The following is a 22908-nucleotide window of genomic DNA, read 5'->3' on the forward strand; positions in this document are numbered from 1 at the left end:
GAAAAGTATTTATTAAACCCATCAAAAACATCCTGTAAAAAACCCAAGTCTCGCAGCTCAGTCTTTCTACCGTCAAAAGTTGTGAGATCCATGTAATACCAAGTCGGTTAATCTATTTAGTGTCTACTTGAAGGACCTTCTGTCTTAAGTTATTACATAAGTTATTATCATGCCAATATTAAAAATATTTAACGTTTTAAACAAATAGATCGACTTGGACATCGCTTGATTTGATTATTAGTATGTATCACACTACACAGCACGACGGGCCAGCGACCAACAGGAACGAGAGTTTCAATCGCGTGAGGCGCGAGAGACTAAAGAATCTAATATAATATTGTAATATTCATTTTGTTTTCATGCGATGTCCAAGTCGATCTATTTGTTTAAAACGTTAAATATTTTTAATATTGGCATGATAATAACTTATGTAATAACTTAAGACAGAAGGTCCTTCAAGTAGACACTAAATAGATTAACCGACTTGGTATTACATGGATCTCACAACTTTTGACGGTAGAAAGACTGAGCTGCGAGACTTGGGTTTTTTACAGGATGTTTTTGATGGGATCTCACTTCTTTTTGTAGAGCCTTTCTTTTTGATACCATCTACTTCTAACGAATTTTGTTAAAGGTCTTACAACCACCAACTGCATAAATAACTTTGTAATCCCATATATTTATATGGGATTACAAAGTTATTGATGCAGTTGGTGTATTTGGAAAACTGGACCGAAATTACAAAATATTTAAGTTTTCCCATGATTAAGACACTAAACTCTATATGTATTCCAAATATGAAGCTTCTAAGTCTGCTAGAAGTGCCTTGGACTTTTGATGATCGGTGAGTCAGTGAGTGACAAAATTTAGAAACTTTAACAAGTTGTCATTCTTAAACTACTGGTTCAAATTGACTGAAATTTTAAATATTCCGTGTTTATACAATGCCGGATTAGTTACTGAAGATTCAGGTTTCTTGCTTTATCCACAACCGAATTATAGGGGTCGAAAAAGGCCCGAATTGCTTCGAGAAAAGGATGGTACCGCCGTGCCGCTTTTTTTTTGCTCGACTTGGCGGGGGCACTGCCGTGCCCCAAATTTTCAAACACAGATACGGAGTCCGCATTGGTACAGACCTGCTATGAGACAGGCTCACATGTATAATGAGTACGTTATGATATTTTACCTACATAGGTAGGAAAGTACATACTTTTACATACATATATTTTTGACAAAGCATACGTGTCCCGTACTATTTACCTCCGTGTGTAAAGGTCCATTATTGTCCCAGAAACGGAACACCAATAAAATTCTACCCCAACCACAAACCAGGGCTTTTAGGTAGTTTGAAACATTTTAAAACCAATCTTCTATAAAGGCACAAAGGCAAAAATAGAGCACCCACTATAAATAAACCCTTTATGAATTAATCTGCTTTGTTGAACGATACCTTTTATAGCTAGATAAGAGACTAAAGACTAAGCTACCATATATAAGTACCAGCTTATCATCCTACCCTTACCTGCCAAACTGATTTATCAACCTTATGTTCATTGCAATAAAGTTGAAAATCCATTGACGAGTTTTGATATTTTAGTATACTTTCATGTGCCGCTATTGGTCAGTTATTACGTTATACAGTGAACGGTAGCAAAGAGCTTTGATAACCTTGTCTGTCCTTTGAGCGACCTTTGGAATACTTCATCAATCTGTGGTACTGGAGCTAAACTGATAGGCTGGGATTGGATTTGGTATAGCATGAGATCGGTTCTTTATTGGCAGTTGAAGGGGTTCTAAAATTTATAGAATAGAATCAGGCGTTTCTTTGCGGAAATCCATACTACACTAACAATAGAGTAAGATTTTTAGTTTTCATTTTTTTTATGAAACACGCCGGTAATCGAGCAGACGTATTACCTGATGGTAAGCAATCGCCGCCGTCCATGGATACTTGAAACACCAGAGGCGTTACAAGTGCGTTGCCGGCTTTTTGGGAGTTAGGAATTAAAGGGTTGTTGTTCGGGAATCGGGGATGGGGAAGATTGGGAAGGGGGGAATTGGGCCTCCGGTAACCTCACACACACAACGAAACACAACGCAAGCGTTGTTTCACGTCGGTATTCTGTGAGGCCGTGGTATCACTCCGGTCGAGCCGGCCCATTCGTGCCGAAGCATGGCTCTCCCACACTTTCATTCCTTAGTTTTCCTAAAAAACAGCTTAGTTATTACATTTTCGTAGCATAGCAACATAGCGCATCTTCAGTAGCAAAGAGCCCAAAAGAGTAGGTATCTAAGCATAATGAATTCAAACAAAAATGTGACTAATTACTGACCATCAAGCGAACCGTCTGCTCAATTACGGTGGTAAATGAGCTCTCATAAAAGGGAGCTCATAAAAAATATTAATAACTGGCGAGAATTACATATATAAGTAAATATTTGGCCACCCTCTTCGTGGAAGGACAGGGTTATAATGTGTTCATATACAACTTCTAATTACCAAAACCCAAGTTACCATTGCTAAACGCTATGTTTACTAAACACAAACATATTTAAGGTGAAAATGAAAAAAAAACAACGTCACACCTTTTACCCCCGAAGGGGGGCCTTTTATCTCTCAAGCACGTAATGCGGCAATGTACACCCACTTTTCACCATTTGTGTTATAAGTCCCATGTAATAGGGGGTGAGCCTATTGCCACTGAGCCTACTGGGTACAATTCCAGAATCCGTGCTACCACTGAGAAATTTTCGAAAAACCGAAAAAAAAAACCTTGCCCGACCCGGGAATCGAACCCGAAACCTCTTGTCCGGCAAAATTGCGATCACTCAACCAACAAGTCAGTTAAAATGAAAATATACCTTTTAATTACTCTCAGAACAATAAAATTCTTAACGCTGAGAAATTTTTCTTTCAAACTTTTTAACAAACAAGGAGTTCGGTTAATTAAAACGTTGCGATTAATTAAGTACCTTTTCTAAACAAAAAAAAAGGGAATTGGCAGTTTATCGAGAAGTTGCTAACAAGAAAATATTGGAAAATGTAGAAAGTACGAGTAGCTCTTTAATTGATTGGTTCGATCGTTTCTATTAAGAAAAATCGAGAAGTAAATCGAGTTGCAAGTGATACAAGTGACAGTGGTAGCGGTGTCGTTGGCAAAACGAACTAGAAAGAGAATAGACCGATTTGTCTGCTCTTAAACATCCACCCGCATATACTCCAGTTCATCCGTGATCATGGCGCTTGCAACAGTGCCGAAATATCAGAAACTCATACACATAAATAAACATGGTAAATATCCTGTCTCAAGTTCTAATGACAGTTTTTAGTAACGAAACTACTGGTCTAATTTAATTAATTTTTGTGTGGATGGGCAAGAAACGCTGATGAAGAGCTGGAGCTGAACAGCTGGTTTATAATTATAAACTATAGATTTTTTGTCGACTAGAGCTAGATTGGCGTGATGGCTAGGCAACTGGCTGCTGTACAACATGTCGCAGGTTCAATACCCGCACGGAACAACTCTTCGTCAATCATAAACGTTATTTATAAATTGTTATTGCGGGTCTTGGTGTCATGTGTATGTTTGTAAACAAACCCACGACACAGGAGAAAATCCTAGTGTGGGGGCAATGTTAAAAAACAAACTTCTTAAGCTGAAGTTTCGTGAATACCTAATAACTTAGGAATATTGACAAGGACATAGCAGCTACATGCATTTTGTCTACCTCTCTGGAGTTACAAACATTATAATATGTTTACATACAATTGAAATATATTTCAGGAAAACAATAATAAAGACCAAAATACAACTTGTTCCCGCTTTCAGTTTATTTTCATAAGAAAAAGTGGGCGAAAGAAAATATGACTTTATAAGCTTTTGATGTTTGTTATATGGGAGTTATTGAAAACGATGTTATTGTGTGTATTTGGAAACGTGTTTTTATATTATCTGTAGAATTATTGACTTCGCTTTGCTTTCATTTTTCCTCTTAACAATGGAGAACGGTAAAACTTGAAGCCGTACTCTTGGTATGAATTTTTATTATTTATTTTTATGTTTTATCGTATGAAGTATACATGGAACATAAAAATAAGTTCAAGGCTTCAAGTTTTACTCTAATATTTAATTCAAGACTAAAGACATAGGCCCAATTCCCCTTCCCAACCCCCGATTTCCCAACAACCCTTAAATTCCTAACCCCGGCAACGCACTTGTAAAGATGGTAACCTTTGGTGTTTCAAATTCCCATGGGCGGCGGCGATTGCTTACCATTGTTCCATAAAAAAATACTTGTTTTCATAGTAATGTCGTACCAATAGTCATACAATAACTCATTTACAGGACTGAATATGATTGAGATCTTTTGATACTTATGGCTTTTTAAGAAATATTTAGAAGAAAATACCTTTTAAAATCTCTTTAGTAAGTGTCATGCACATTTTTATATTTTGTCATGAAACAAAGGGTCTTCTTCATTCAAACTTACCTTGAAATTTGCAACGAAATATAATCTCAAATATAGCTCCGTCCAATCTAATACAGACACAGGGAGCCTACCGCCAATTTCCATTAAACCCTCTCAGCGTCCAACCGAGATGCATCTCCCATCAATTATCCGAACTCGGCTCCAAAACAATTATCACTCGCTTTCCATTCACAGACGATCCTGTTGGGTGACAGTGGAGTGGGTAAAACCTCTTTGTTAGTCCAGTTCGAGACTGGAAAATTCCAAGCTGGAAACTTCTCAGCGACTGTCGGTATCGGATTCACGGTAAGTGAACGCATCAATTGTGGCAAATTCGCCATAACACGAACGTGCCGATATCAAATTGGCGTTCCAGAATTCGAAATTTGAATTCAATTGCAACGCATTCGACCGTTTTGTTTTTGTGGCTGATTTGTTTACAATTTTGTAGTTTGTAATTGTTAATTTAAGTGCTCTAAGGTAAACGTCCACATGCCAGCATAGTACGCAACGGATTTTAGTTTGTCTTGTATAGAATTTCATACAACTGCGTCCACTGATCCGCACCGTACGGACCGCATCATCGGCAATGCCTACATGCGATGCGTGCTGATGACGTCATACGGAATGCGTACGATGCGTGCGATTCGTACGATACGGGCCTGTGGACGCTTACCTTTAATTTAAATGCGTATTGGATACAGAATTAATGGTTCTACGAAGGTGATTATTAACTATTAATTATTCCAAAAACCACTGTGTAAAATTTCATGGAAGCCCATAATATTAACTGATATAAACCAGTTGCTTTTTAAATAACATTTTTAAGTTCTTGTATCCAATGCATATTTTATTAACGTAATAAGTATATGGAAAATATGCCACAGGTTTTTTGTTCAAATATGATAAAACCATTGTTCTACTATTATACTCTTAATAACTGTTTTTATTTAAACCAATAATTTCAAATCGTAATAAATATGAAGAATTAATAATCCGATAACCTAAATTGAAAATTTAATCATATGTCATATTAATAGCTTACACGCAAATCAAAGGTAATTAGCATCTCTATTCCGAAACATTAAAGTTTAAATTACAATAAAATAAACATTATACTCACTAAATAACCGCTGCTCATTAAGTTCAAGGTTCGAGTACATATTTTCATGAGAAACTGGGAAATTCAATACAATGATAATATACAATATAATGGTCTATGTATTTGTATAGTATTTATTTATATATGTATTGTATAGTATGTTATTGTATGTCTGTATGGTTAAGATGTATATTTATTATATAATATATTGTAAGTTCCTATATCTACTAGTATAGTTATCGCAGAGAACCGACGGCCGCTGGGCCAGAAAGGTCCTCGAGTGGAGGCCGTGTACCGGTATTTTCACAGTATATGTGCAATAAAGTAAAAAAAATAATAATAGGAAAATAAATAAAATCTAACTTACAGCACCGAAGAAATTGTCCTCATCGTAGTCGTGAGGTATGGTGCCCAAAAGCCTGGCAGCATTGCCACGTTGAATGGCAAATAAAAGTTGAATTTTTAAATAAATAAATATTAATTGTTGACAATAAACAAAAACAAACAATTAATGAATGGCATTAGGACCACTTAACAATTTACATTACTGAGTGGTCCGGATTACCCCTGGGTAATTAATTAATAAGGATAATTAAGCCGTGCTTTGTCTAACTTTGAAACAGTTTAACTGATTTCCTGTTTATTTGTGTGGCTATCCTACTAATATTATAAATGCGAAAGTTTGTTGTTTGTGTGTGTATGTATGTTACATGTACTGTTACTGTGTAATGTAGTACTCAATCACGTCAAAACGGCTGAAGGGATCGGGATGAAATTTGGAAGAAGCATATATTATGGTCTGGAATAACACATAGGATACTGGCAAAAGCTAGTATTATTTATGAGTAGCAATAAGAAGTAGTTTTTTATGAGTATTTTAGTTTAATGTAACTGCGTATGTAATTGCGTCAATGTTCGTATGGTTATACGTTTGTCGTGTCGTGTTTCAGCAAATGTCATCAGAGTAGTTTTTTAGACTAAGTATTATTAAAATACCATTGATTTACCACCACGTTTAGATCGGACCAATATTTCAATTTTATAAAATGTACAACATCAACATAATGTCACCAAACATGCTTGCTCTACGTTCATAAACTCATTTCTCTATAAAAAAGAGTACCTACAAAAGCATTTCAATACCCTTTATAGGTTCCAAGCCATTTTCTATAGGAATCCTGCCTGAAGTAAGCTGCTTTAAGCTCATTATACGAGTAGCGCCTTGCAGCTCACCTATTAATATAGTTCGAGCAGTCAAAGTTCCGCCCTCCATTGAACTATAAAATCAGCTTAAAGTTAGGTATTCAGCCTTCTATTACCTATAAGTAAAAATCAATAGCCCAATAGTAGTAGAAAAGCTACATAAAATTGGGTAAGAAATAAAAAAGCAATACAAATATTAAATGTGCCTTTTTATTCAAGTCAACAAATAAAATGTAACACCAAAAGAAAGTATGTAATGTAAACAATAAAAATAAGAAAACCAAAATACTAAAACTAACAAGTAACAAATCTAGCCTTTACCATAAACGAAAAAATATTGCACATCATAATAAATGTTATCATAACAAACATAGTTAAAATATTACAATACAATAAAACATGAACAAACAATAAATAACCTTAAACGACCTACACAAGGTTCATTCCATTATCAATTTCATAGCAAACACCGGTAATACTCTTAGCCTTATCACTGGCCAAATACAAAATCAGATTGCCAACCTCCTTAGGATCCGAACCTTTCTTTAAAGCAGTAAACTGCGCATATTCTTCCCAAGTGCCAGGAAGCCCATTATGAATGAGAAGGTTTGTGTAGACTGGTCCAGGATTAACAGCATTGACTCTTATTCCTGATGAAGCAAGTTCCAAGGCAGCCACACGAGTAAAAGTATCAATCCCTGCTTTAGAAGCACAGTATGATGGGAAAATAGTTCCATGTCTTAACGCAGTGCTGAATATACTTGATGTGTTTACCACACAGCCTTTTGTTTTGGCCAAATGAGGAGCAGCTAAGCTTGTTAACACCACCACAGCTCTCAGATTGGTATTCACAACTTCATCGAATGTATCTATGATGGTCCCATCCAAGATTCGTCCTACTTTACCAGTCCCAGCGTTGTTTACTAAAACATCAATTCTTCCAAATTCATCAATAGTGTCATTAATAATTCTCTCATCATCTTCTTTTTTGGAGACATCAGCAATGATGACAAAGACTTTGTTTCCATGTTTCTTACATTCTTCTGCAGTTTTCTTGGCTCTTTCTTCACTAAAGTCTACTATCACAACGTGAGCTCCTTCTTCAGCAAAGAGTAGTGCTGTCGCCGCTCCCATACCAGACCCAGATCCAGTTACTATAACAACTTTATCTTTGAAAGACATGGCGTCTGGAAACACGACTGTCTTCTATAAAGTAACAAAAACTACTAAATGAGATAATATATTCATAATAGTTATGTAAACTGTATAATCTCATTTATTATCTTCATTGTTTTCGTTTATTATGTCTTTTTTTAAATTGATTGCACTGACGCGTAGCGAAACCGGTGGATCTGGTATTTTTTGTAATGTTTCGCGTTTGTCCTCTGTCTAAGGATGAAGCGATCGATAACTCTTTCGTTTTTATTGTTCTGTTTTTATCTACGAGACGAGACAAGTACATAATTTAAGTAAATAAATGCATGTACTAGATGTATGTCTGTATTAAAACAACAGTTTTTCGGATCGCTGATGTTGAAGTCTCTTTTCATCCTCTGTAACAAAAAGATAATTATTTAAATAGATGCAAAGTAATATCAAGCGACTCCCATGGACACCCGCAACACCAGAGGAGTCACAGGTGCGTTGCCGGAATTTGTTCCAAAAATGGAAAGGAAAGTACGGAAAATTCGGAAATCACTAACAAGTAACAACGTAATTTTCCCGTTTCCTGGTTCCCGGTTTCTCAAAATGATTCAAATGAAGGAAAAAGATAAATGAAAATTGTTAGGATTTTTAAATAATTCTCTTAAGTACGGAGTCAACAAGATGAAAATGTTTATAGATATAATTAATTAACTTTTGGGTAAAGCGGCCCTTATCCGGGGTATAATATTTAAGTAAGAGCCATGCTTTGGCACAAATGGGCCGGCTCGACCGGAGTGATACGGCTTCACAGAAAACCGACGTGAAACAATACTTGCGTTGTGTTTCGTTGTGTTAGTAAGGTTACTGGAAGCCTACATAATAACGCCCTTATTTAATCTTTCCAATCCCTGATTCCCCGACAACCCTTAAATTTCTAACCCCCAACATGCCGACTTATAATCCCTATAGTGTTTCGGGTGTCCATGGGCGGTGGCGATTGCTTACAATCAGATGATTCGTCTGTTTGTCTACCGCTTATATCATAAAAAAAACTACTTTTTCCATCCTTCCATCATGTAGCCGAAGGCGCAAGAAACAATCTTGTGTCAAGATATCGTCCAAAGATAATAATTTTACATTCATTTAGGCTCACTATTTATACCTAAACATTTTAGACTTAGACCGAAATTGCTTTCAATTAATTTCCAAAGAAAAACGAGGTATTTATCCGAGCCAAGAGCCAGGCAATATTATTTAGTTCAATCATTCGATTTGACTTTATTTACAGCTAAGACGGGGAATTTGGCGAAATTGAGATATTTTCCAAAGACTAAATTAATAAAGTAAGTTTTAGTTGGTAACAGAATATTTAAAGACATTTTTGGATGTGATTTTCTGATAGAATTATTGTTACTATGTACTAGTTATTTACTACTCATAGATAGTAGCTACCTCATAGGTTCTTACGTCACAAATACAACTTCCGAGTAAAGGTTCCTAGGTTTTATTTTAGAATCACGCAGTGTAAAAAAAACTGCCGTGGTGGCCCGGAGGTTTAAGACACCCGCTTTTCATGCATGAGGCTGCGGGTTCGAAACCTACCAACGGCAAGTACCAATCTGACATTTTCCGAGTTATATGTACTTTCTAAGACTATTTAGACACCACTGACAAACGGTGAAGGAAAACATCGTGAGGAAATCTGGTCTTCTTATTATAAGTTTGCAATCGCCAACCCGCATTGAGCAAGTGTGGTGATTGATGCTCAAGCCAAGTGGAAAATTACATACTGTTGATGAGATGTGTACATGTACAATACCTACAAATATACCCAGATAGTAGATGTGTTACTATGTATGTTACAAACCGATCCTCTTTTCATGCCAAAGATACTTAAATAAATACATATGGATTTCTGTTTACCGTTAAGTACCATTAAAAATTATGTACCTACACATGAAACCATTAAAATAATTAGGTGTTTGCGTCCCACTTTGGAAAGCAGAGTAAAGTTACTCTAGACATTTATGAATTTTGTATGAACTCTCTCGATCAATGTGCAAAGTGTGTACTTATGTCTATTTTACATTCGAAATTGACATACTTATTTACATAATCAGTATATTATAAACAGATAATCTTGCTCGTCGTTTTCTCAAGCTGCAAATACGTACAATAATTAGGGTGTTTTTCCACCAGAGATGTGCTATGCTACGTTGCTGTGGATGCGTTTGGTTTCCACCAATCATATTCATTGGTATACACAGCTTAGCACTAGTGAAAATGGACTCAGCTAAGCTATGTTTTTATATGGAAAGATGCGTGCTATGGATAGCTTCCCTACTACATATTCATAGCATCTCGCACAGCTTAGAATCAATGGCAATGGTCACATAGTTTCACAGCATAGTTTATTACATCTTCGTAGCATAGCTACATAACAAAGCACCCTTAAGCGTAAATAAATATTAATTACATATCGGAAGCAATTTCATTTTCCAACCAACTATTGAGTATTTTTAAACTTAATAATTCTTATCCAGCCCGAATCTTCATCAATAAGTTAAAATTTCAACCTTAAATCTCTTTTACTAACGTCAAAATTACTTTAACATAGGAAATTATTTGGGGAAGTTACCACCGACGCGTGACCACATTTTTGCAAAGGGTCAACATTCTTATATGTATTAATATTGTTTATCCCAGCTTTATAATATAATATGAATACAAAATAATGGGCTTCGTGGTTACAAATACAATTATCGAGTTAGATATCCCGGCTACTTTTTCTCAAATTTGGCAAAGAGTATCTAATTTTCTTAGGAAATAAAGAACTATCAAGTCAATTTATGGCAAAAGACTCGCTCCTTATTCAGAACGATTAACAAATAACTAAAGTGAGCTAGAGGGTTATTAATCATTTGCAAGCCACGTCGTGTGTCGCGGAATTCTGCTCATAAATATGAGCCTCTAGCATGGCTTGAAACTAGTTGAGTACCTTATAAAACAATTACTGTAAGTAAATAAGTTTATTATATTATGTGCTCTTATCAGTTTTGTCGAATACTGAAAAAGCGTATAGAATAAAATAATTTTGTGTTATTAATTTAACTTGACCTATGTCTAATTCTCAGTTTAATAAAAATTACCCATTTGTTTGTTCGTGCGGGTATTAAAATAGACAATGATGGAAATAATTAACATGATGCTAACACGAGCGAGACGGTGCACAAAAGCTAGTTTTCTAATAATGTTCAAAAGAACTTGAGAGTGCTTTAAAGAGAGCGCTCAAAGGGTTGTCTAGATGTCTGCCTAGGTATATAATATTATAATATCAAAGTAATGAGAGCCTCTGACATTGAAAGAGAAGCTAATATTATTAAAATGTGAAATTAAACGAAATACAGAGTAGATTAATACAATATATTCACTAATTCTGATACTTATGTATAACTAGCTTCTATAAGCGGTTTCGCTCGCATTCCTGTGAAATAAAAATTATCATCAAGTTTCCTATCACCAATATTAGCTCATACTCTGTCTGTATACCAAATTTCATCAATATCTGTTCAGTAGTTTCAGCGTGATTGACGGACAAATATCTAAACATCAAACACTAGGATTTTCCCCTGTGTCGTACACATGATACCCAGACCCGAAACAATTTGTGGATGCTCCATATCCCCGCTACACGTTGCGCGGCAGTCCCACAGCACCAACTGTCAAGGTAGTCAGGTTTTATGATATTTACTTTAGTCTACAAGTCTACATAGATGCAATAAACATCAAAACACTAAACAAAACAAGTCAACAATGACTTCAAAACAATCTTACTCCGTATTTATTCGAACAAGTCATTAGTGAATTCAATTCAAAGGTGTTTAATTAATTAACGAGTATTTTCACATTGTCATGTGAGCACTAACCACATGTAATTTACGTTAGCTCGCACAAAAGCTAGAACACAATACTTACCTACGTATCAAATAGAAGACGAGAAGAGAAGACTCACTTTTAACAAACAACAAACAGAATAGAATATAGTGTTTGATTGGTCTTTGTATTCTTAGTATGAGTACGAAAACGAAACGAGAGCGCATTATTGGTTGCTTCATTCGCGCCGACCAATCAGTGCGCGAAAGCGCGTTCGAATGCGCTCTCGTTTCGTTTTCGTTCAACGTAAAGCAAACTCATACTAAGGGTATTCAACAATGCACTATGTACAAAATTATTTTATGTCGAAGAAAATAATCGGATTACCTTCTTACTACAAGCAAAATTCACTACATTTTTCGAAACGTCAAAAACTATATTTTCTATGAACTTTGTATGTTATGACGTCATCAGGGTTTTACGTCAAATAGCAGACTTATTTCTAGAAAATTAACTAGAAATATTCGAAAATTAATTAGATCATCAAATCTATGAATGAAAGTGTGATTATTTTTGAATATTTTATCGTATTGAAAGTCGGAATAATTTATTTTTTGGCTGAGGAAACTACACAATTGTGTAAATATGTATAACATTTACTCATATAGCATTTAATTAATATCCTGCATCGTTCATTATCGAATAACCAAAATGTTTTATTAATTTATGTAATAAAATATTAAAAGACTTTAGTTCAAACATAAATGTACATCACCATAATACAAACCAATAAAAAAAAATACTCCTAAACCCAATTTACTAGTTTTCAGAACAAGTCTTTTACAGAACCATTAAAAAAACCCAACAAAACGTAAACTAAACTCCATCACATATTCAATTCCTTTGGCCATCAAAACACACATTTTCAGAAGCTACTAGCAATTAATTAACTGACCTTAGTAGAAACCAAATAAACCTTCTGTACTTGTGTATTTAGCGGTATCAGGCAGAGGGAGGGGATGTGCCCGGGTCCCAGCATCCCTCGCGATGGATCTCGACCAGTCGACACGGGACAACGGGCGCGCGCTCCCGCCATTTTGAAGCGGGAAAATCGCGACAACTTTTCGCTCCTAAAGTGACAGTTGATATTCAAAATTCGAATTTCGCGAGTGATTCTTTTGTTACGTGCCAGGATCTGTGGTTGTTTTTTTATAGTGTATTTATTTTTTTATTTATGAAATATTACTTTTAATTTTAAAATACACATAACAAAAAAATCGAAAATTAAATCTTGTAATTTTATACACCGATGGATTAAATAAAAAATCAAAAATATTTTTTAAACACATTCCAAAAAAAATAACAAACATCTCCTTTATTTAACAAAAGAAGAACACAGACTTTCCAGAACAATAAATAAAGCTGAAAACATACTATCAACGTCGATAATACGATGAACGATAATAAATAACCTATCCGTAGCTTAGTTAGTAGGAAACGTGAGGCGTGGTTGAAAACTCAATTACTATTAATTTTAATAGCACGCGTAACATCACTATGGTGGGAGCTACGCCACAGTGGCTAATTGATTCTGGGATTACAAATAGGGATGTCCTTCGTATCAAGGTTTATTCATATTATTATATTTATTAGTAATCTCTAGCGTAATTGGGATTTTTATTAATATCGTCTGAGATTAATTTGCTCCATAATTGGGATAGAAGTTATATACATATAAGTATTATATTAATAGTTCAGTAACAGAAATTGAGCGTGGTACACTAATATGGCAATATAGCCTCTATTACATTATGAGATTCATAACATAACTGGTGAAAATTGGGTGTAACATTGCTTATAATGTACATCTCTATCTACCACCTTTGATTAAAGCATGACGTTATATGCATAGATAAATGTTCATGGTAAAGATGGTAATTAATATATCTTGGCTATAACTTATGGTGTTGAGGGTAACCGCACTTATGGGGCGATCAGTCTTTTAATTGGTAAGAAGATCCCTCACTTCGGACAGCATGTGAAGCTTTTGATCTCAAACAAACTAAATATCCAAGATACTTGATCATCTACATTTAGATTGAACTGAAAAATAAAAGTTCAGAAGTCAAACTATGACTGTAATAAAAAAGATTGAATCACCGTTTTGGTTGATCAATCAACAATCAGTATTGTGAAAATGTAAATTAGTATTGAATTTGATTATTATCAGCCTATGTTGACGTCCATATTAATTTATGATTAAAAGTAATAAAACATTATTTTTTTGATACTTCTGTAGTAAATAATTATAATGTATTTTCCAAAATTGTTGAATTTAAGTTTTGGCTGATTTTTATTGCACAAATTGTCGTATAAAGGCGTACCATTTTAAAGCTTGGGTTAGATTTACAGTCATCTGGAGCTGCAAATAACCTAACGGGTTACCGAAGGTACCAATGGTTCTTAGCAGGAGTAAAAACGGGTTGGTTTTAGTCAGTAAGAGTCTGACATTCTCGGCTCAACCAAGGCGGGAGAAGTCATTGGATTGATTTTCCCTCTTCAGAAAAAGTCGTAACAGTCATAATATAAATGATCATTCATTTAATTCCACGTTCATTTTACAAACACGGACTTAATCACAAGAAAAGTACTTCAGTAAATTAATATACTGGTTTTTACTTTAAACTAATAACTCATTAACATCAAAGTATTTAAAGTTCTACCAATCACGCAATACCAACAGCGTTTGTTTGTACCAATAGAAAAACCTCTCGAACGAATATTTCGCAATATTTTATCTGTGAACACCAAAGCGGTGAATACCTCAAATCTTTTTTTTTCTAGTTTTATTGGCTCGCTTTTAGCTTAGCCCCGATGGATTCTATTCAGTACTCCAATCAACAAGGAGTTTCGAATTTGATTAAAACCTTTGCAATTGCAACTATTTTCAATTGAAACCTTCGGTGGACCTCAAACATTCGTGTATTGAAATTGAGTTGTTAAGTTTTGAACTTATTTTGATTCATGTATTTTGGAAATTTTGAGTTGGAATATTTTCGAAAAAGCTGGGTAAGGATAACAGAGAGATTGGTTCGAGTTGGGTTTACGTTTACCGATCGGAATGAGAGTACGTTCAGCGCTCTGATTGGCGAGCGCGAATGAACTAACCAATCAGAGCGCCGAGCAATTCAACGTAAAGCAAACTCACGCCTTTTATTCTAAGGATAACAGATTTGGGGTTGGAGGTTATAAAATTAAAATATAGAAGAAAAACTAAGGTATGAATTATATTTTAAAGCTATAACTACTTAATAAGCGTCGTGAAGCATAATCAATTAAATTATTAAGTTTACAAACTTTTGTCACGTCACAGATGAAGTCATTCGACTGGTTTCAAACTACACCAGGGACCCATTGATAACTATGCGCAACAACCAACACTCATACTGTAACCTAGTTATTTTACGTCAGTCTTAAAAACATACACATAATTTCTACCGTATGTAATTGTTCTATACATATCTCACACAGTGGACTTGCCACAAAATAGGTTTCCTCAACATACCACCCCCTTTCGCTGCTTCCCCTTCTGGACAAGACAGTCGTAATGTTATAATGCTAGGGACGAATAATGAACAGATTATTATCAACTGTGAATAGATCATAATGAGGTCAACCTACTTATCGCATCGTACCTACCATACTGTTGAAAATAGGGAAGGGAAACCACATGAAAATCTACATATGTGTATGTGTATATTTTCCGAGCCACACAATCATGTTACGCTGTCAAAATGTTCATTTTGTATTCTGTCTATCTGATATATACTATACCCACGTATATCAATTTAATCTTAAATGAAATAAAACTTTATTTACAAAGCTTTTTTTTCGATGGGAAGAAAATCCAATCTAATGACTTCTCCCGCCTTGGACGAGTCGAGAGGGAGTGTCAGACTCTTACTGACTAAAAACCACCCCGTTCCTACTCCTGCTTTTCGAGCCGGAGCCCCGATAAACCCGTTAGGTAGTTCACAGCTCCAGGTCAGGTGTCAACCCCTACTGGGCGCCACCTGTAGTGGTCTGATGATAGCTCTTTGAGGCTATTTACAGTGTTAGGTTCATATAAGAAAAGAAATTGTAATTTATTTCAGTGTCCATTCTGAAATGATAACTTAGTTTGATGTGAGTTTTCATGGACATGCTTTTTGTATATTGAAACAAAATGTTTTTTTTATTTTCCTTTTATTTCATATTCCTATCCATACTTTTATATATTATTTATTTATCACTTTAAGTACATTTTCTAGAGCACAAATGTGGATTTTGATCAACTTATCATAGAAATATATGACGACCGATTTGAAGTGAGGATCCTATTTTACCTTCGTCTGCAAACAGATTAGGTACTTGTCGAAGAAAGGTAAGAATCTTTAGGAAACCCTTTTTCACCGGGTTTATCGACATTTCATAAGCACTTTTTTGTCTTCTAACAAATGCTTGAAGCAAAATTATGGGTGTTACTTGAATAATATATTTGGAAACCCAATCCCCTGTTGATACAAGTGAAAATCTGATGATTGACTATTAAATCTAGAAAATATACCTGCGTATATGTTCTAGGTTTAGGCTTAGGGCATTTTAGCTACTGTTCGTATATGTGAAAATCTTTTTTAATTTTATGGAATTCCATTTGAATCATTTGGCTTTTAAACAACATTGGAGACTCTGATTGCTTACAAGGTTATATCCATCTGCTCTTTTGTGCCTTCTATTCTAAAGAAAGCTATTCATAGTTCTAGAAACAAAAAAATAGTTTTATGTCATTGTAACACAAAAAGACTAACTAAAGATGATATTTTTTTTGCAAATTGGTTTGACATAAACACTTTTACACGTCAAAGTTTAAAATAACTAGATGAGACCGACGTAAATAAAATAGATGATAAGTTTATTACTACTACGCATGCTCATAGGAGGTTTAGGTACAAAACTCGATCAAAACACCGCTAAATCCTAAAACACAATACCTTAACTTCAATAATCCACTAACAACTTAGGTACCTAACAAACTTCTCCCGTACCCACTACCTTGCTCATTCATGAACAGGTTTACCGACGCACCGATGCATACCGCCATTCTTTGAGCCCATCAGTGCGAGAAAATCGAGCGGTGTCGCATGTACTTATTAGTTTTATTACTCCGGTTATCCGACCTGAACATTCATGTGGCTCACTGGATAAATGGGACACCAAATTGTGATAGTGATTCAATGAGCTCGGTCGCCCTCAACGCTCTTAGGAAGGGGATGGTAAGCTGCTACTGCCGATCAAGGGGTGACAGGTATTCCTGAGTTGGGCAAAATGTTATTGGACATGTTTTGGGTTTTTTGGAAATGCTTACTAAGTGATAGTGGTCCAGAGGAAAGTAATTCACTCTGTATATTGTGGGACTCATAACATAACTGGTGCAAAGTGGCCCAGCTTAATACTTTAAGGATTAAAATTTACATGGCTACAATAATCATAAGTATTGAGTAGTGTAATTGGTTTTTGTACCGTTCTTTTCAATAATTAAATAAATAAGTAGTGACATGTACGACTGCTTACAAAAAGTTACATGTTCAATTCACGTGACAAATAGTCATTGGATAAATAGGACACGAAAATGTGATGGTGATCTATGGTCTTGTTTAAGGGAAGATAAAGTGACGTGATAGATGCAATAGAAAGGGAACGATAGCTCTGAGCTTAGAGACGATTAGACTATCACTTCAACTCTTCCCACGTCTATCTTAACCACCGACTAGAGGACCGTACATTTGACAGAATGAATAAAACTGCGATTTGTGTCAAACTTGTAAATTATGGCGCTCTTGTATAGAGGAGGTCTGTAGTCCACCTGTAGAGTGTTGAGGTGTGAATGCTATTGATTATGCAGACAAAATTAAACCCTTGATATCTAAAACTCCAAACATTTTCAAAGCTGATAAAAACCAAACATAAACTACCAAAACGATACTCGTATCTACGAAATTAAATAGTTTTTTCCCTCGAACCGAAGCGATCGGCTATCGAGTTTATTGTTGAATATCTTCATCCTTTATCCCGAGGCAAGTGATTGCAATATCGCTAAGTGTAGCTCCGTAAAACGATTAATATATACAGATGGCACAAAAAGTATCTTAGTGTATTGTAATATCTAAAATTGTTGCTGGTTTCAAGTGCATAAACCGATCAAATGGGTCTTGGGTATATTTCTAGTGTCAAGTAAAAGGTAATTAAGATTTGTTAGGATTTTTGAAAATTTACTCAGGAACACACGTATTTTGGTATTCTGGCAAGAGGGTCATTCTATTAACGAGGACTCAAAACATATGATAACCTCCTCCTTTTTTGGGAAGTCTGTTAATAAAATGTGAGATTTCATAATGTATATTACGTGCAATTATGCTAGGATTAAAAGACATGACATTCTTTTTGGGAAATCGGTTAATAAAAAGACTTTAAGCATTGTATAATTTGTGCAATTATGCTAGGTATAAAAGATGTGACATTGTATTATGTTATCTTTAAAAAAAATAGGTAATCAAATCAGCCGGTGTCTGCAGATTGAGAGGCCGAGAACTCGAGAGTAGTAACGTACTTTAATAACATTTGAAGTAAAATGTAAGGGCCTTACTCTTAGATCTATGGAAGAATATTTCGTCTAAAGAGGTTGATGGAAATACAGGAGTAGAATACTAAGTAGCCTGTACTAAGTGTACGTACAATTTATTGTTTTAGGGATCTATCTACTTGCGCTGTTTTATTGAAACATAAAGATTAGTTATCTTCAGCCATATAAAGATATACTAAGCTACTTCTGCGCGGTTTCACCCGTTTTGCTCGGCTCCTATTGATTTTAGTATGATGTTGTACCAATACAACCTTCTTTAATAAATGCACTATCTAGCACAAAAAAAAGCAATTCAAATCGGACTAGTAGTTCCAGAGATTCGCTCTTTCAAACAAACAAACAAACAAACTTTTCAGCTTTATACAGAGTATAGATTATACACACACATAAAAAATTACAAAATCAAATTAAAATACAAAATAAATAAACCCTAAATTGCTCACTTTAGTTATTAAACGTTGAAACAAAATATGCTACAAATGTAATTCGGCAAACCTAATGCCATCTAGCGTCGATATTGAAAATTAATCGGTGCCATTGTATACTGGCTTTAATTGGGTTCTGATGTAATCCGCAAATTAACGACTTAAAAGGGGTCAAGTTTCAAATCCGTGCACTTAACGAAAAATTGATTAGGTTAAACAGTGGTTGGTATAAGTTTATCCACGGTTGTTGCTTCATCCACGTGATTATCCTGTAACCTTAGTATGAAATTGCTTTACTTGCTCTGATTGGTTGGTTTTATTAAAGCCGGCCATTTAGAGCGCCGAATGCGCTCTCATTACGATTACTGGTACGAAGGGCGCTGCACCTTTGTCTGAAACTCGCCAGAATCGCTCTCTGATAAACCCCAACATAGAGATTACTGCAAACCCTTCAAAGTAGGAGAAGCCCATCGGCCACCTGTAGAATGATACTGCTGTTGTTAACCTTTTAACCGGTATATTTCCGTGTCCCTACCGCTCATGTCGAATTGCTGCGACAGAGAACATGCATGATTTTTACGTTCTATTCACAGATTGCTCCTTATTTAGTGTAAATACATTTTTTTCAATTTCTAGCCGCGCCCTTGGGGCTCGGTAATTGATATTTAACGTGGCGGTTAAAGGGTTAATGAACATGAGTTAATTACTGTACCAACGTCCATTTTTGAAAAAAAAAGTATGTAAAAACATGCAACAACCCTTTGACGTTTAAAACGTTTATTTTAATGAAGCCATGAGTGGACAAAAGTACGAGTGAAATGAAATAACACAAGCGTTGCAAGCCTATAGCATCATCAGCCGCTCAAAAACACAAATTGGACGAATGAAGGACAACTCAATTTGTGCTTTAACTGTGTTATTTGAAAGTGAAAATTTGAATGGCAAGTGCTTTTTTGGATTATGTATGTGTATGTAATAAACGAGATGATTTAAAAGTGTTGGTAGTTACTAAGTGAGTGCTGATAGAAATTGATAATGATAGTCATCAAGGCAAGGAAGGTTATGAAAAAGAAATAGATTTAATTGTAATGATGACATTTAAAAATAGAAAAATGAAGATAACAATAGGAAGGTATAATTATTTATTTATTTAACACTTTATGTATAAAACGAACATAGGCGGGCTTAATGCCGAATGGCATTCTTAACCACCCGATCGTAGAGTGGTGCAGATAGTAGTTACGGTAGGTAGATAATTATTTTTTCGTCAGTATTATTTCGTATTAGAAAAGTTTCAAGTAACAAACAAAATTTTTACAACACAAGTAGTATACATAAACATAAAGCAAGCACAATACCGGTCATTGTTTTTTGATAAGAAAAAAATACTGATATTTTTTACGCGCCTGTCGAGAGAATGACAAAGTCTAAAGGTCGTCTTTTTATTAAATCTCATTCCAATTTTCTCTGTTATTTATGTGTTGTGAACCGTAATTACAAGTTTATTGCTAGAAAATATTTTTGATAAAGATGAAATATAAATTAGGTACTTTCTTATTTGTCCGAAATATTTATTGTAGTTGTTTTAGGGTCCTTTCTGGTCCACCAGAGATGTGCTATACTACGTTGCTGTGGATACGTTTAGCTTCCACCAATCATATTCATTGGTGCTCATAGCTTAGCACTGGTGAAAACAGGCTCACCTAAGCTACGCCTATTTGCATGGAAAGATGCGTGTTATGGCTGACGTTGGTGGCTTTCCTACTATCGATATCCCGTATACTCGAGCTGCACATCTTCCTCACACAGCTACTTTTCGGCGGCAAATCTTACTCGCACAGCTACATAACTGGTATCGGTGGAAAGGGTCACCTAAATGTAATCATGTCCGTAGCATATCTCTGGTGAAAAAGCACCCTTATACAGAAAGATCGTGCTGAGAACAGGAGGATAGTTCAGAAAATTTAATTTAGAACCTACCAGTTATTTTATTTTTTTATTACATTTAATGGGTCGACGTTTGGCCGCTATCACACCTGATGGTAAGTGATGATGCGGCCTACTTATCTAAATTATTGACTCGTACTGATATAGCAACTACCACAAAACCTACTTTTATTTTACCGTTTTCTATTGAAACGTAACTTCCAACTTAATCAAAATATTTTGTGTTGAAAAAATAAAATAAAAAAAACAAAAAAGTTTCCGATGAATTTATTTTTCGTCCATGTTTACATAAAATGGCGTTCGTATTTGCTGCAGTCAGTTTGGACAAGCGGACGAACAAACAAGTGAACGTTTTCTTTTGTTTTGCTAAACCAATTAATTACTTTTCGGCACCAAACGACAGGTGGCGTTGGGTGCTGGAACCGGCCATTAATTAATCTGTGGGCGAGTACCGCCAAAACAACACCAAGTTTTTTGATAGGGTTGCGCTTTTATGAATTTTAATTTGTTTGTTTTTTTTTTCGTATTTACTTTTTTGAAGTATTATTGAGTTCCGAGATTAAGGACAAATTATATTTATTAGTTTTTCCGACTAGTGCTTATCACGAGTCAACAAATGTAACGGAACTAAATAGCGTAGGACTTTAATGGAATGAGTGGTTGGAGGGATCAAAAAAGCTGTTTGAAGGTTGACACTGCTGACCGACAAGTTGTACCTTTTACCCGAATACTGAACGGATTTTAATGAAATTTTGTATATAGACAGACAGACAGACGAGATACTTTATATCCAAAGCCGCAAAATCGTCGAAAACGCGGGTGAAGCCGCTGGTAGAAGCTAATAAGTAATTTCATAAATACAATACGATACAAAAATCCCATCAATTAATTAGGTCCTTGCTTCTCATTTCAAAACCAAATAATAATAAAACCGACTGGTTGACGTTAAACTGACATTGAACAAGCTTGATGCCTTTGTTTCAAGTGTGCAAGATGTCAGTCTGAGTACATAACCCTCTTTGGGTCATGTTTACCCTGCTATATTAGTTAGTGGATGATCGGATAAACCCTTATAATGTAAACAGGATTTCAATTACTGAGTCATAGCTACTGTTAACGTTGTTTCTCAATGGTATAGGTTATGTTGGTTTAGGAATTCTACCGTCGATTTGATGCGTAGCTAAACTAAAAATAATAGTATAGTTTTTGATCCGAACTGATGTGAGAAAAAGAATACAACACCACGTTTTAGTATTGAAGAGAAAATAAGTGCGGCACTTATTTTCTTCAAAGCTTCAGTTACCGAACACACTTTGGTGTTACACCATCTAGCTCCACAATTCAATAGTTTCAAACACCTTTACAGCCTCCTTCCATTAGCTGACAAACAATAGAACCATCAGTTTCAATGCAGATAGACTTTTTTTGTAAATGCACGGAGATTATTTGTGGCTCAGAATCTGCATAAATATGTACCTAAATCCTGTGATTATTAACAGATCAACTATAGAAAGCATTTATAAACATGGTTTGATCTTTTTATCATCCTTCACCTAACTATTTTTTTATGGAATATGTCGGTAAACGAGCAGTCGGGTCACCTGATGGTAAGCAATCGCCGCTGCCCATGGACACTTGAAACACCAGAGGCGTTACAAGTGCGTTGCCAGCCTTTTGGCGGTTAAGAATTTAAGGATTGTTGGGGAATCGGTGTTTAGGAAGATAGGCGATGCTGCTGCTCATATCGTTTTCTCTATAAATTATTTCACTCCCACTATCATCCACCTCATAACTTCCAGTTAGCTCATCTATATTCCTTTATATAACAGTAGTTCAAGTGGCTAAAGTTCAGAGCAGGAGTACTACTGCTCTTGTTCGACGCTTTGCATTCAACTTTGAACTAGGTAACTTTGCAACACCAACGCGCTTTAATTAAGGAAAAATCTAATGAGTTTCTCATGTGTTTGTGCACCTGTATTATTTTGTTTTAAAAGTCTATAATAGCCTTTGGATGAGGACTATTGTCAATGTATATGAATTTAAATCAGACCACCTCTAGCCTT

General features: G+C 35.3%; 2 protein-coding genes across 5 annotated transcripts in view; one reads left to right on the forward strand and one right to left on the reverse strand.

The window, feature by feature from the left end:
• Positions 1-22908, forward strand: part of LOC118267103 (ras-related protein Rab-37) — a 99284-nt gene that overhangs the window by 26389 nt on the left and 49987 nt on the right. Inside the window, exon 3 of one of the 4 annotated variants that reach the window (XM_035580896.2) lies at positions 4666-4776. In XM_035580896.2, coding sequence (XP_035436789.1) covers positions 4666-4776 — 111 coding nt within the window. Of the gene's footprint in view, positions 1-4665; positions 4777-12841; positions 13011-22908 lie in introns of those variants that run through there. The other 3 variants (XM_050703029.1, XM_035580892.2, XM_035580894.2) reach the window with 3 other exon arrangements.
• On the reverse strand, positions 7067-8100 carry LOC118267137 (3-oxoacyl-[acyl-carrier-protein] reductase FabG-like). Its single transcript, XM_035580947.2, has one exon. The coding sequence runs from the start codon at positions 7955-7957 to the stop codon at positions 7205-7207; it is 753 nt and encodes a 250-aa protein (XP_035436840.1). The 5' UTR covers positions 7958-8100; the 3' UTR covers positions 7067-7204.

The sequence above is a fragment of the Spodoptera frugiperda genome, chromosome 23 (assembly GCF_023101765.2).
Source record: "Spodoptera frugiperda isolate SF20-4 chromosome 23, AGI-APGP_CSIRO_Sfru_2.0, whole genome shotgun sequence".
Lineage (NCBI taxonomy): Eukaryota > Metazoa > Arthropoda > Insecta > Lepidoptera > Noctuidae > Spodoptera > Spodoptera frugiperda.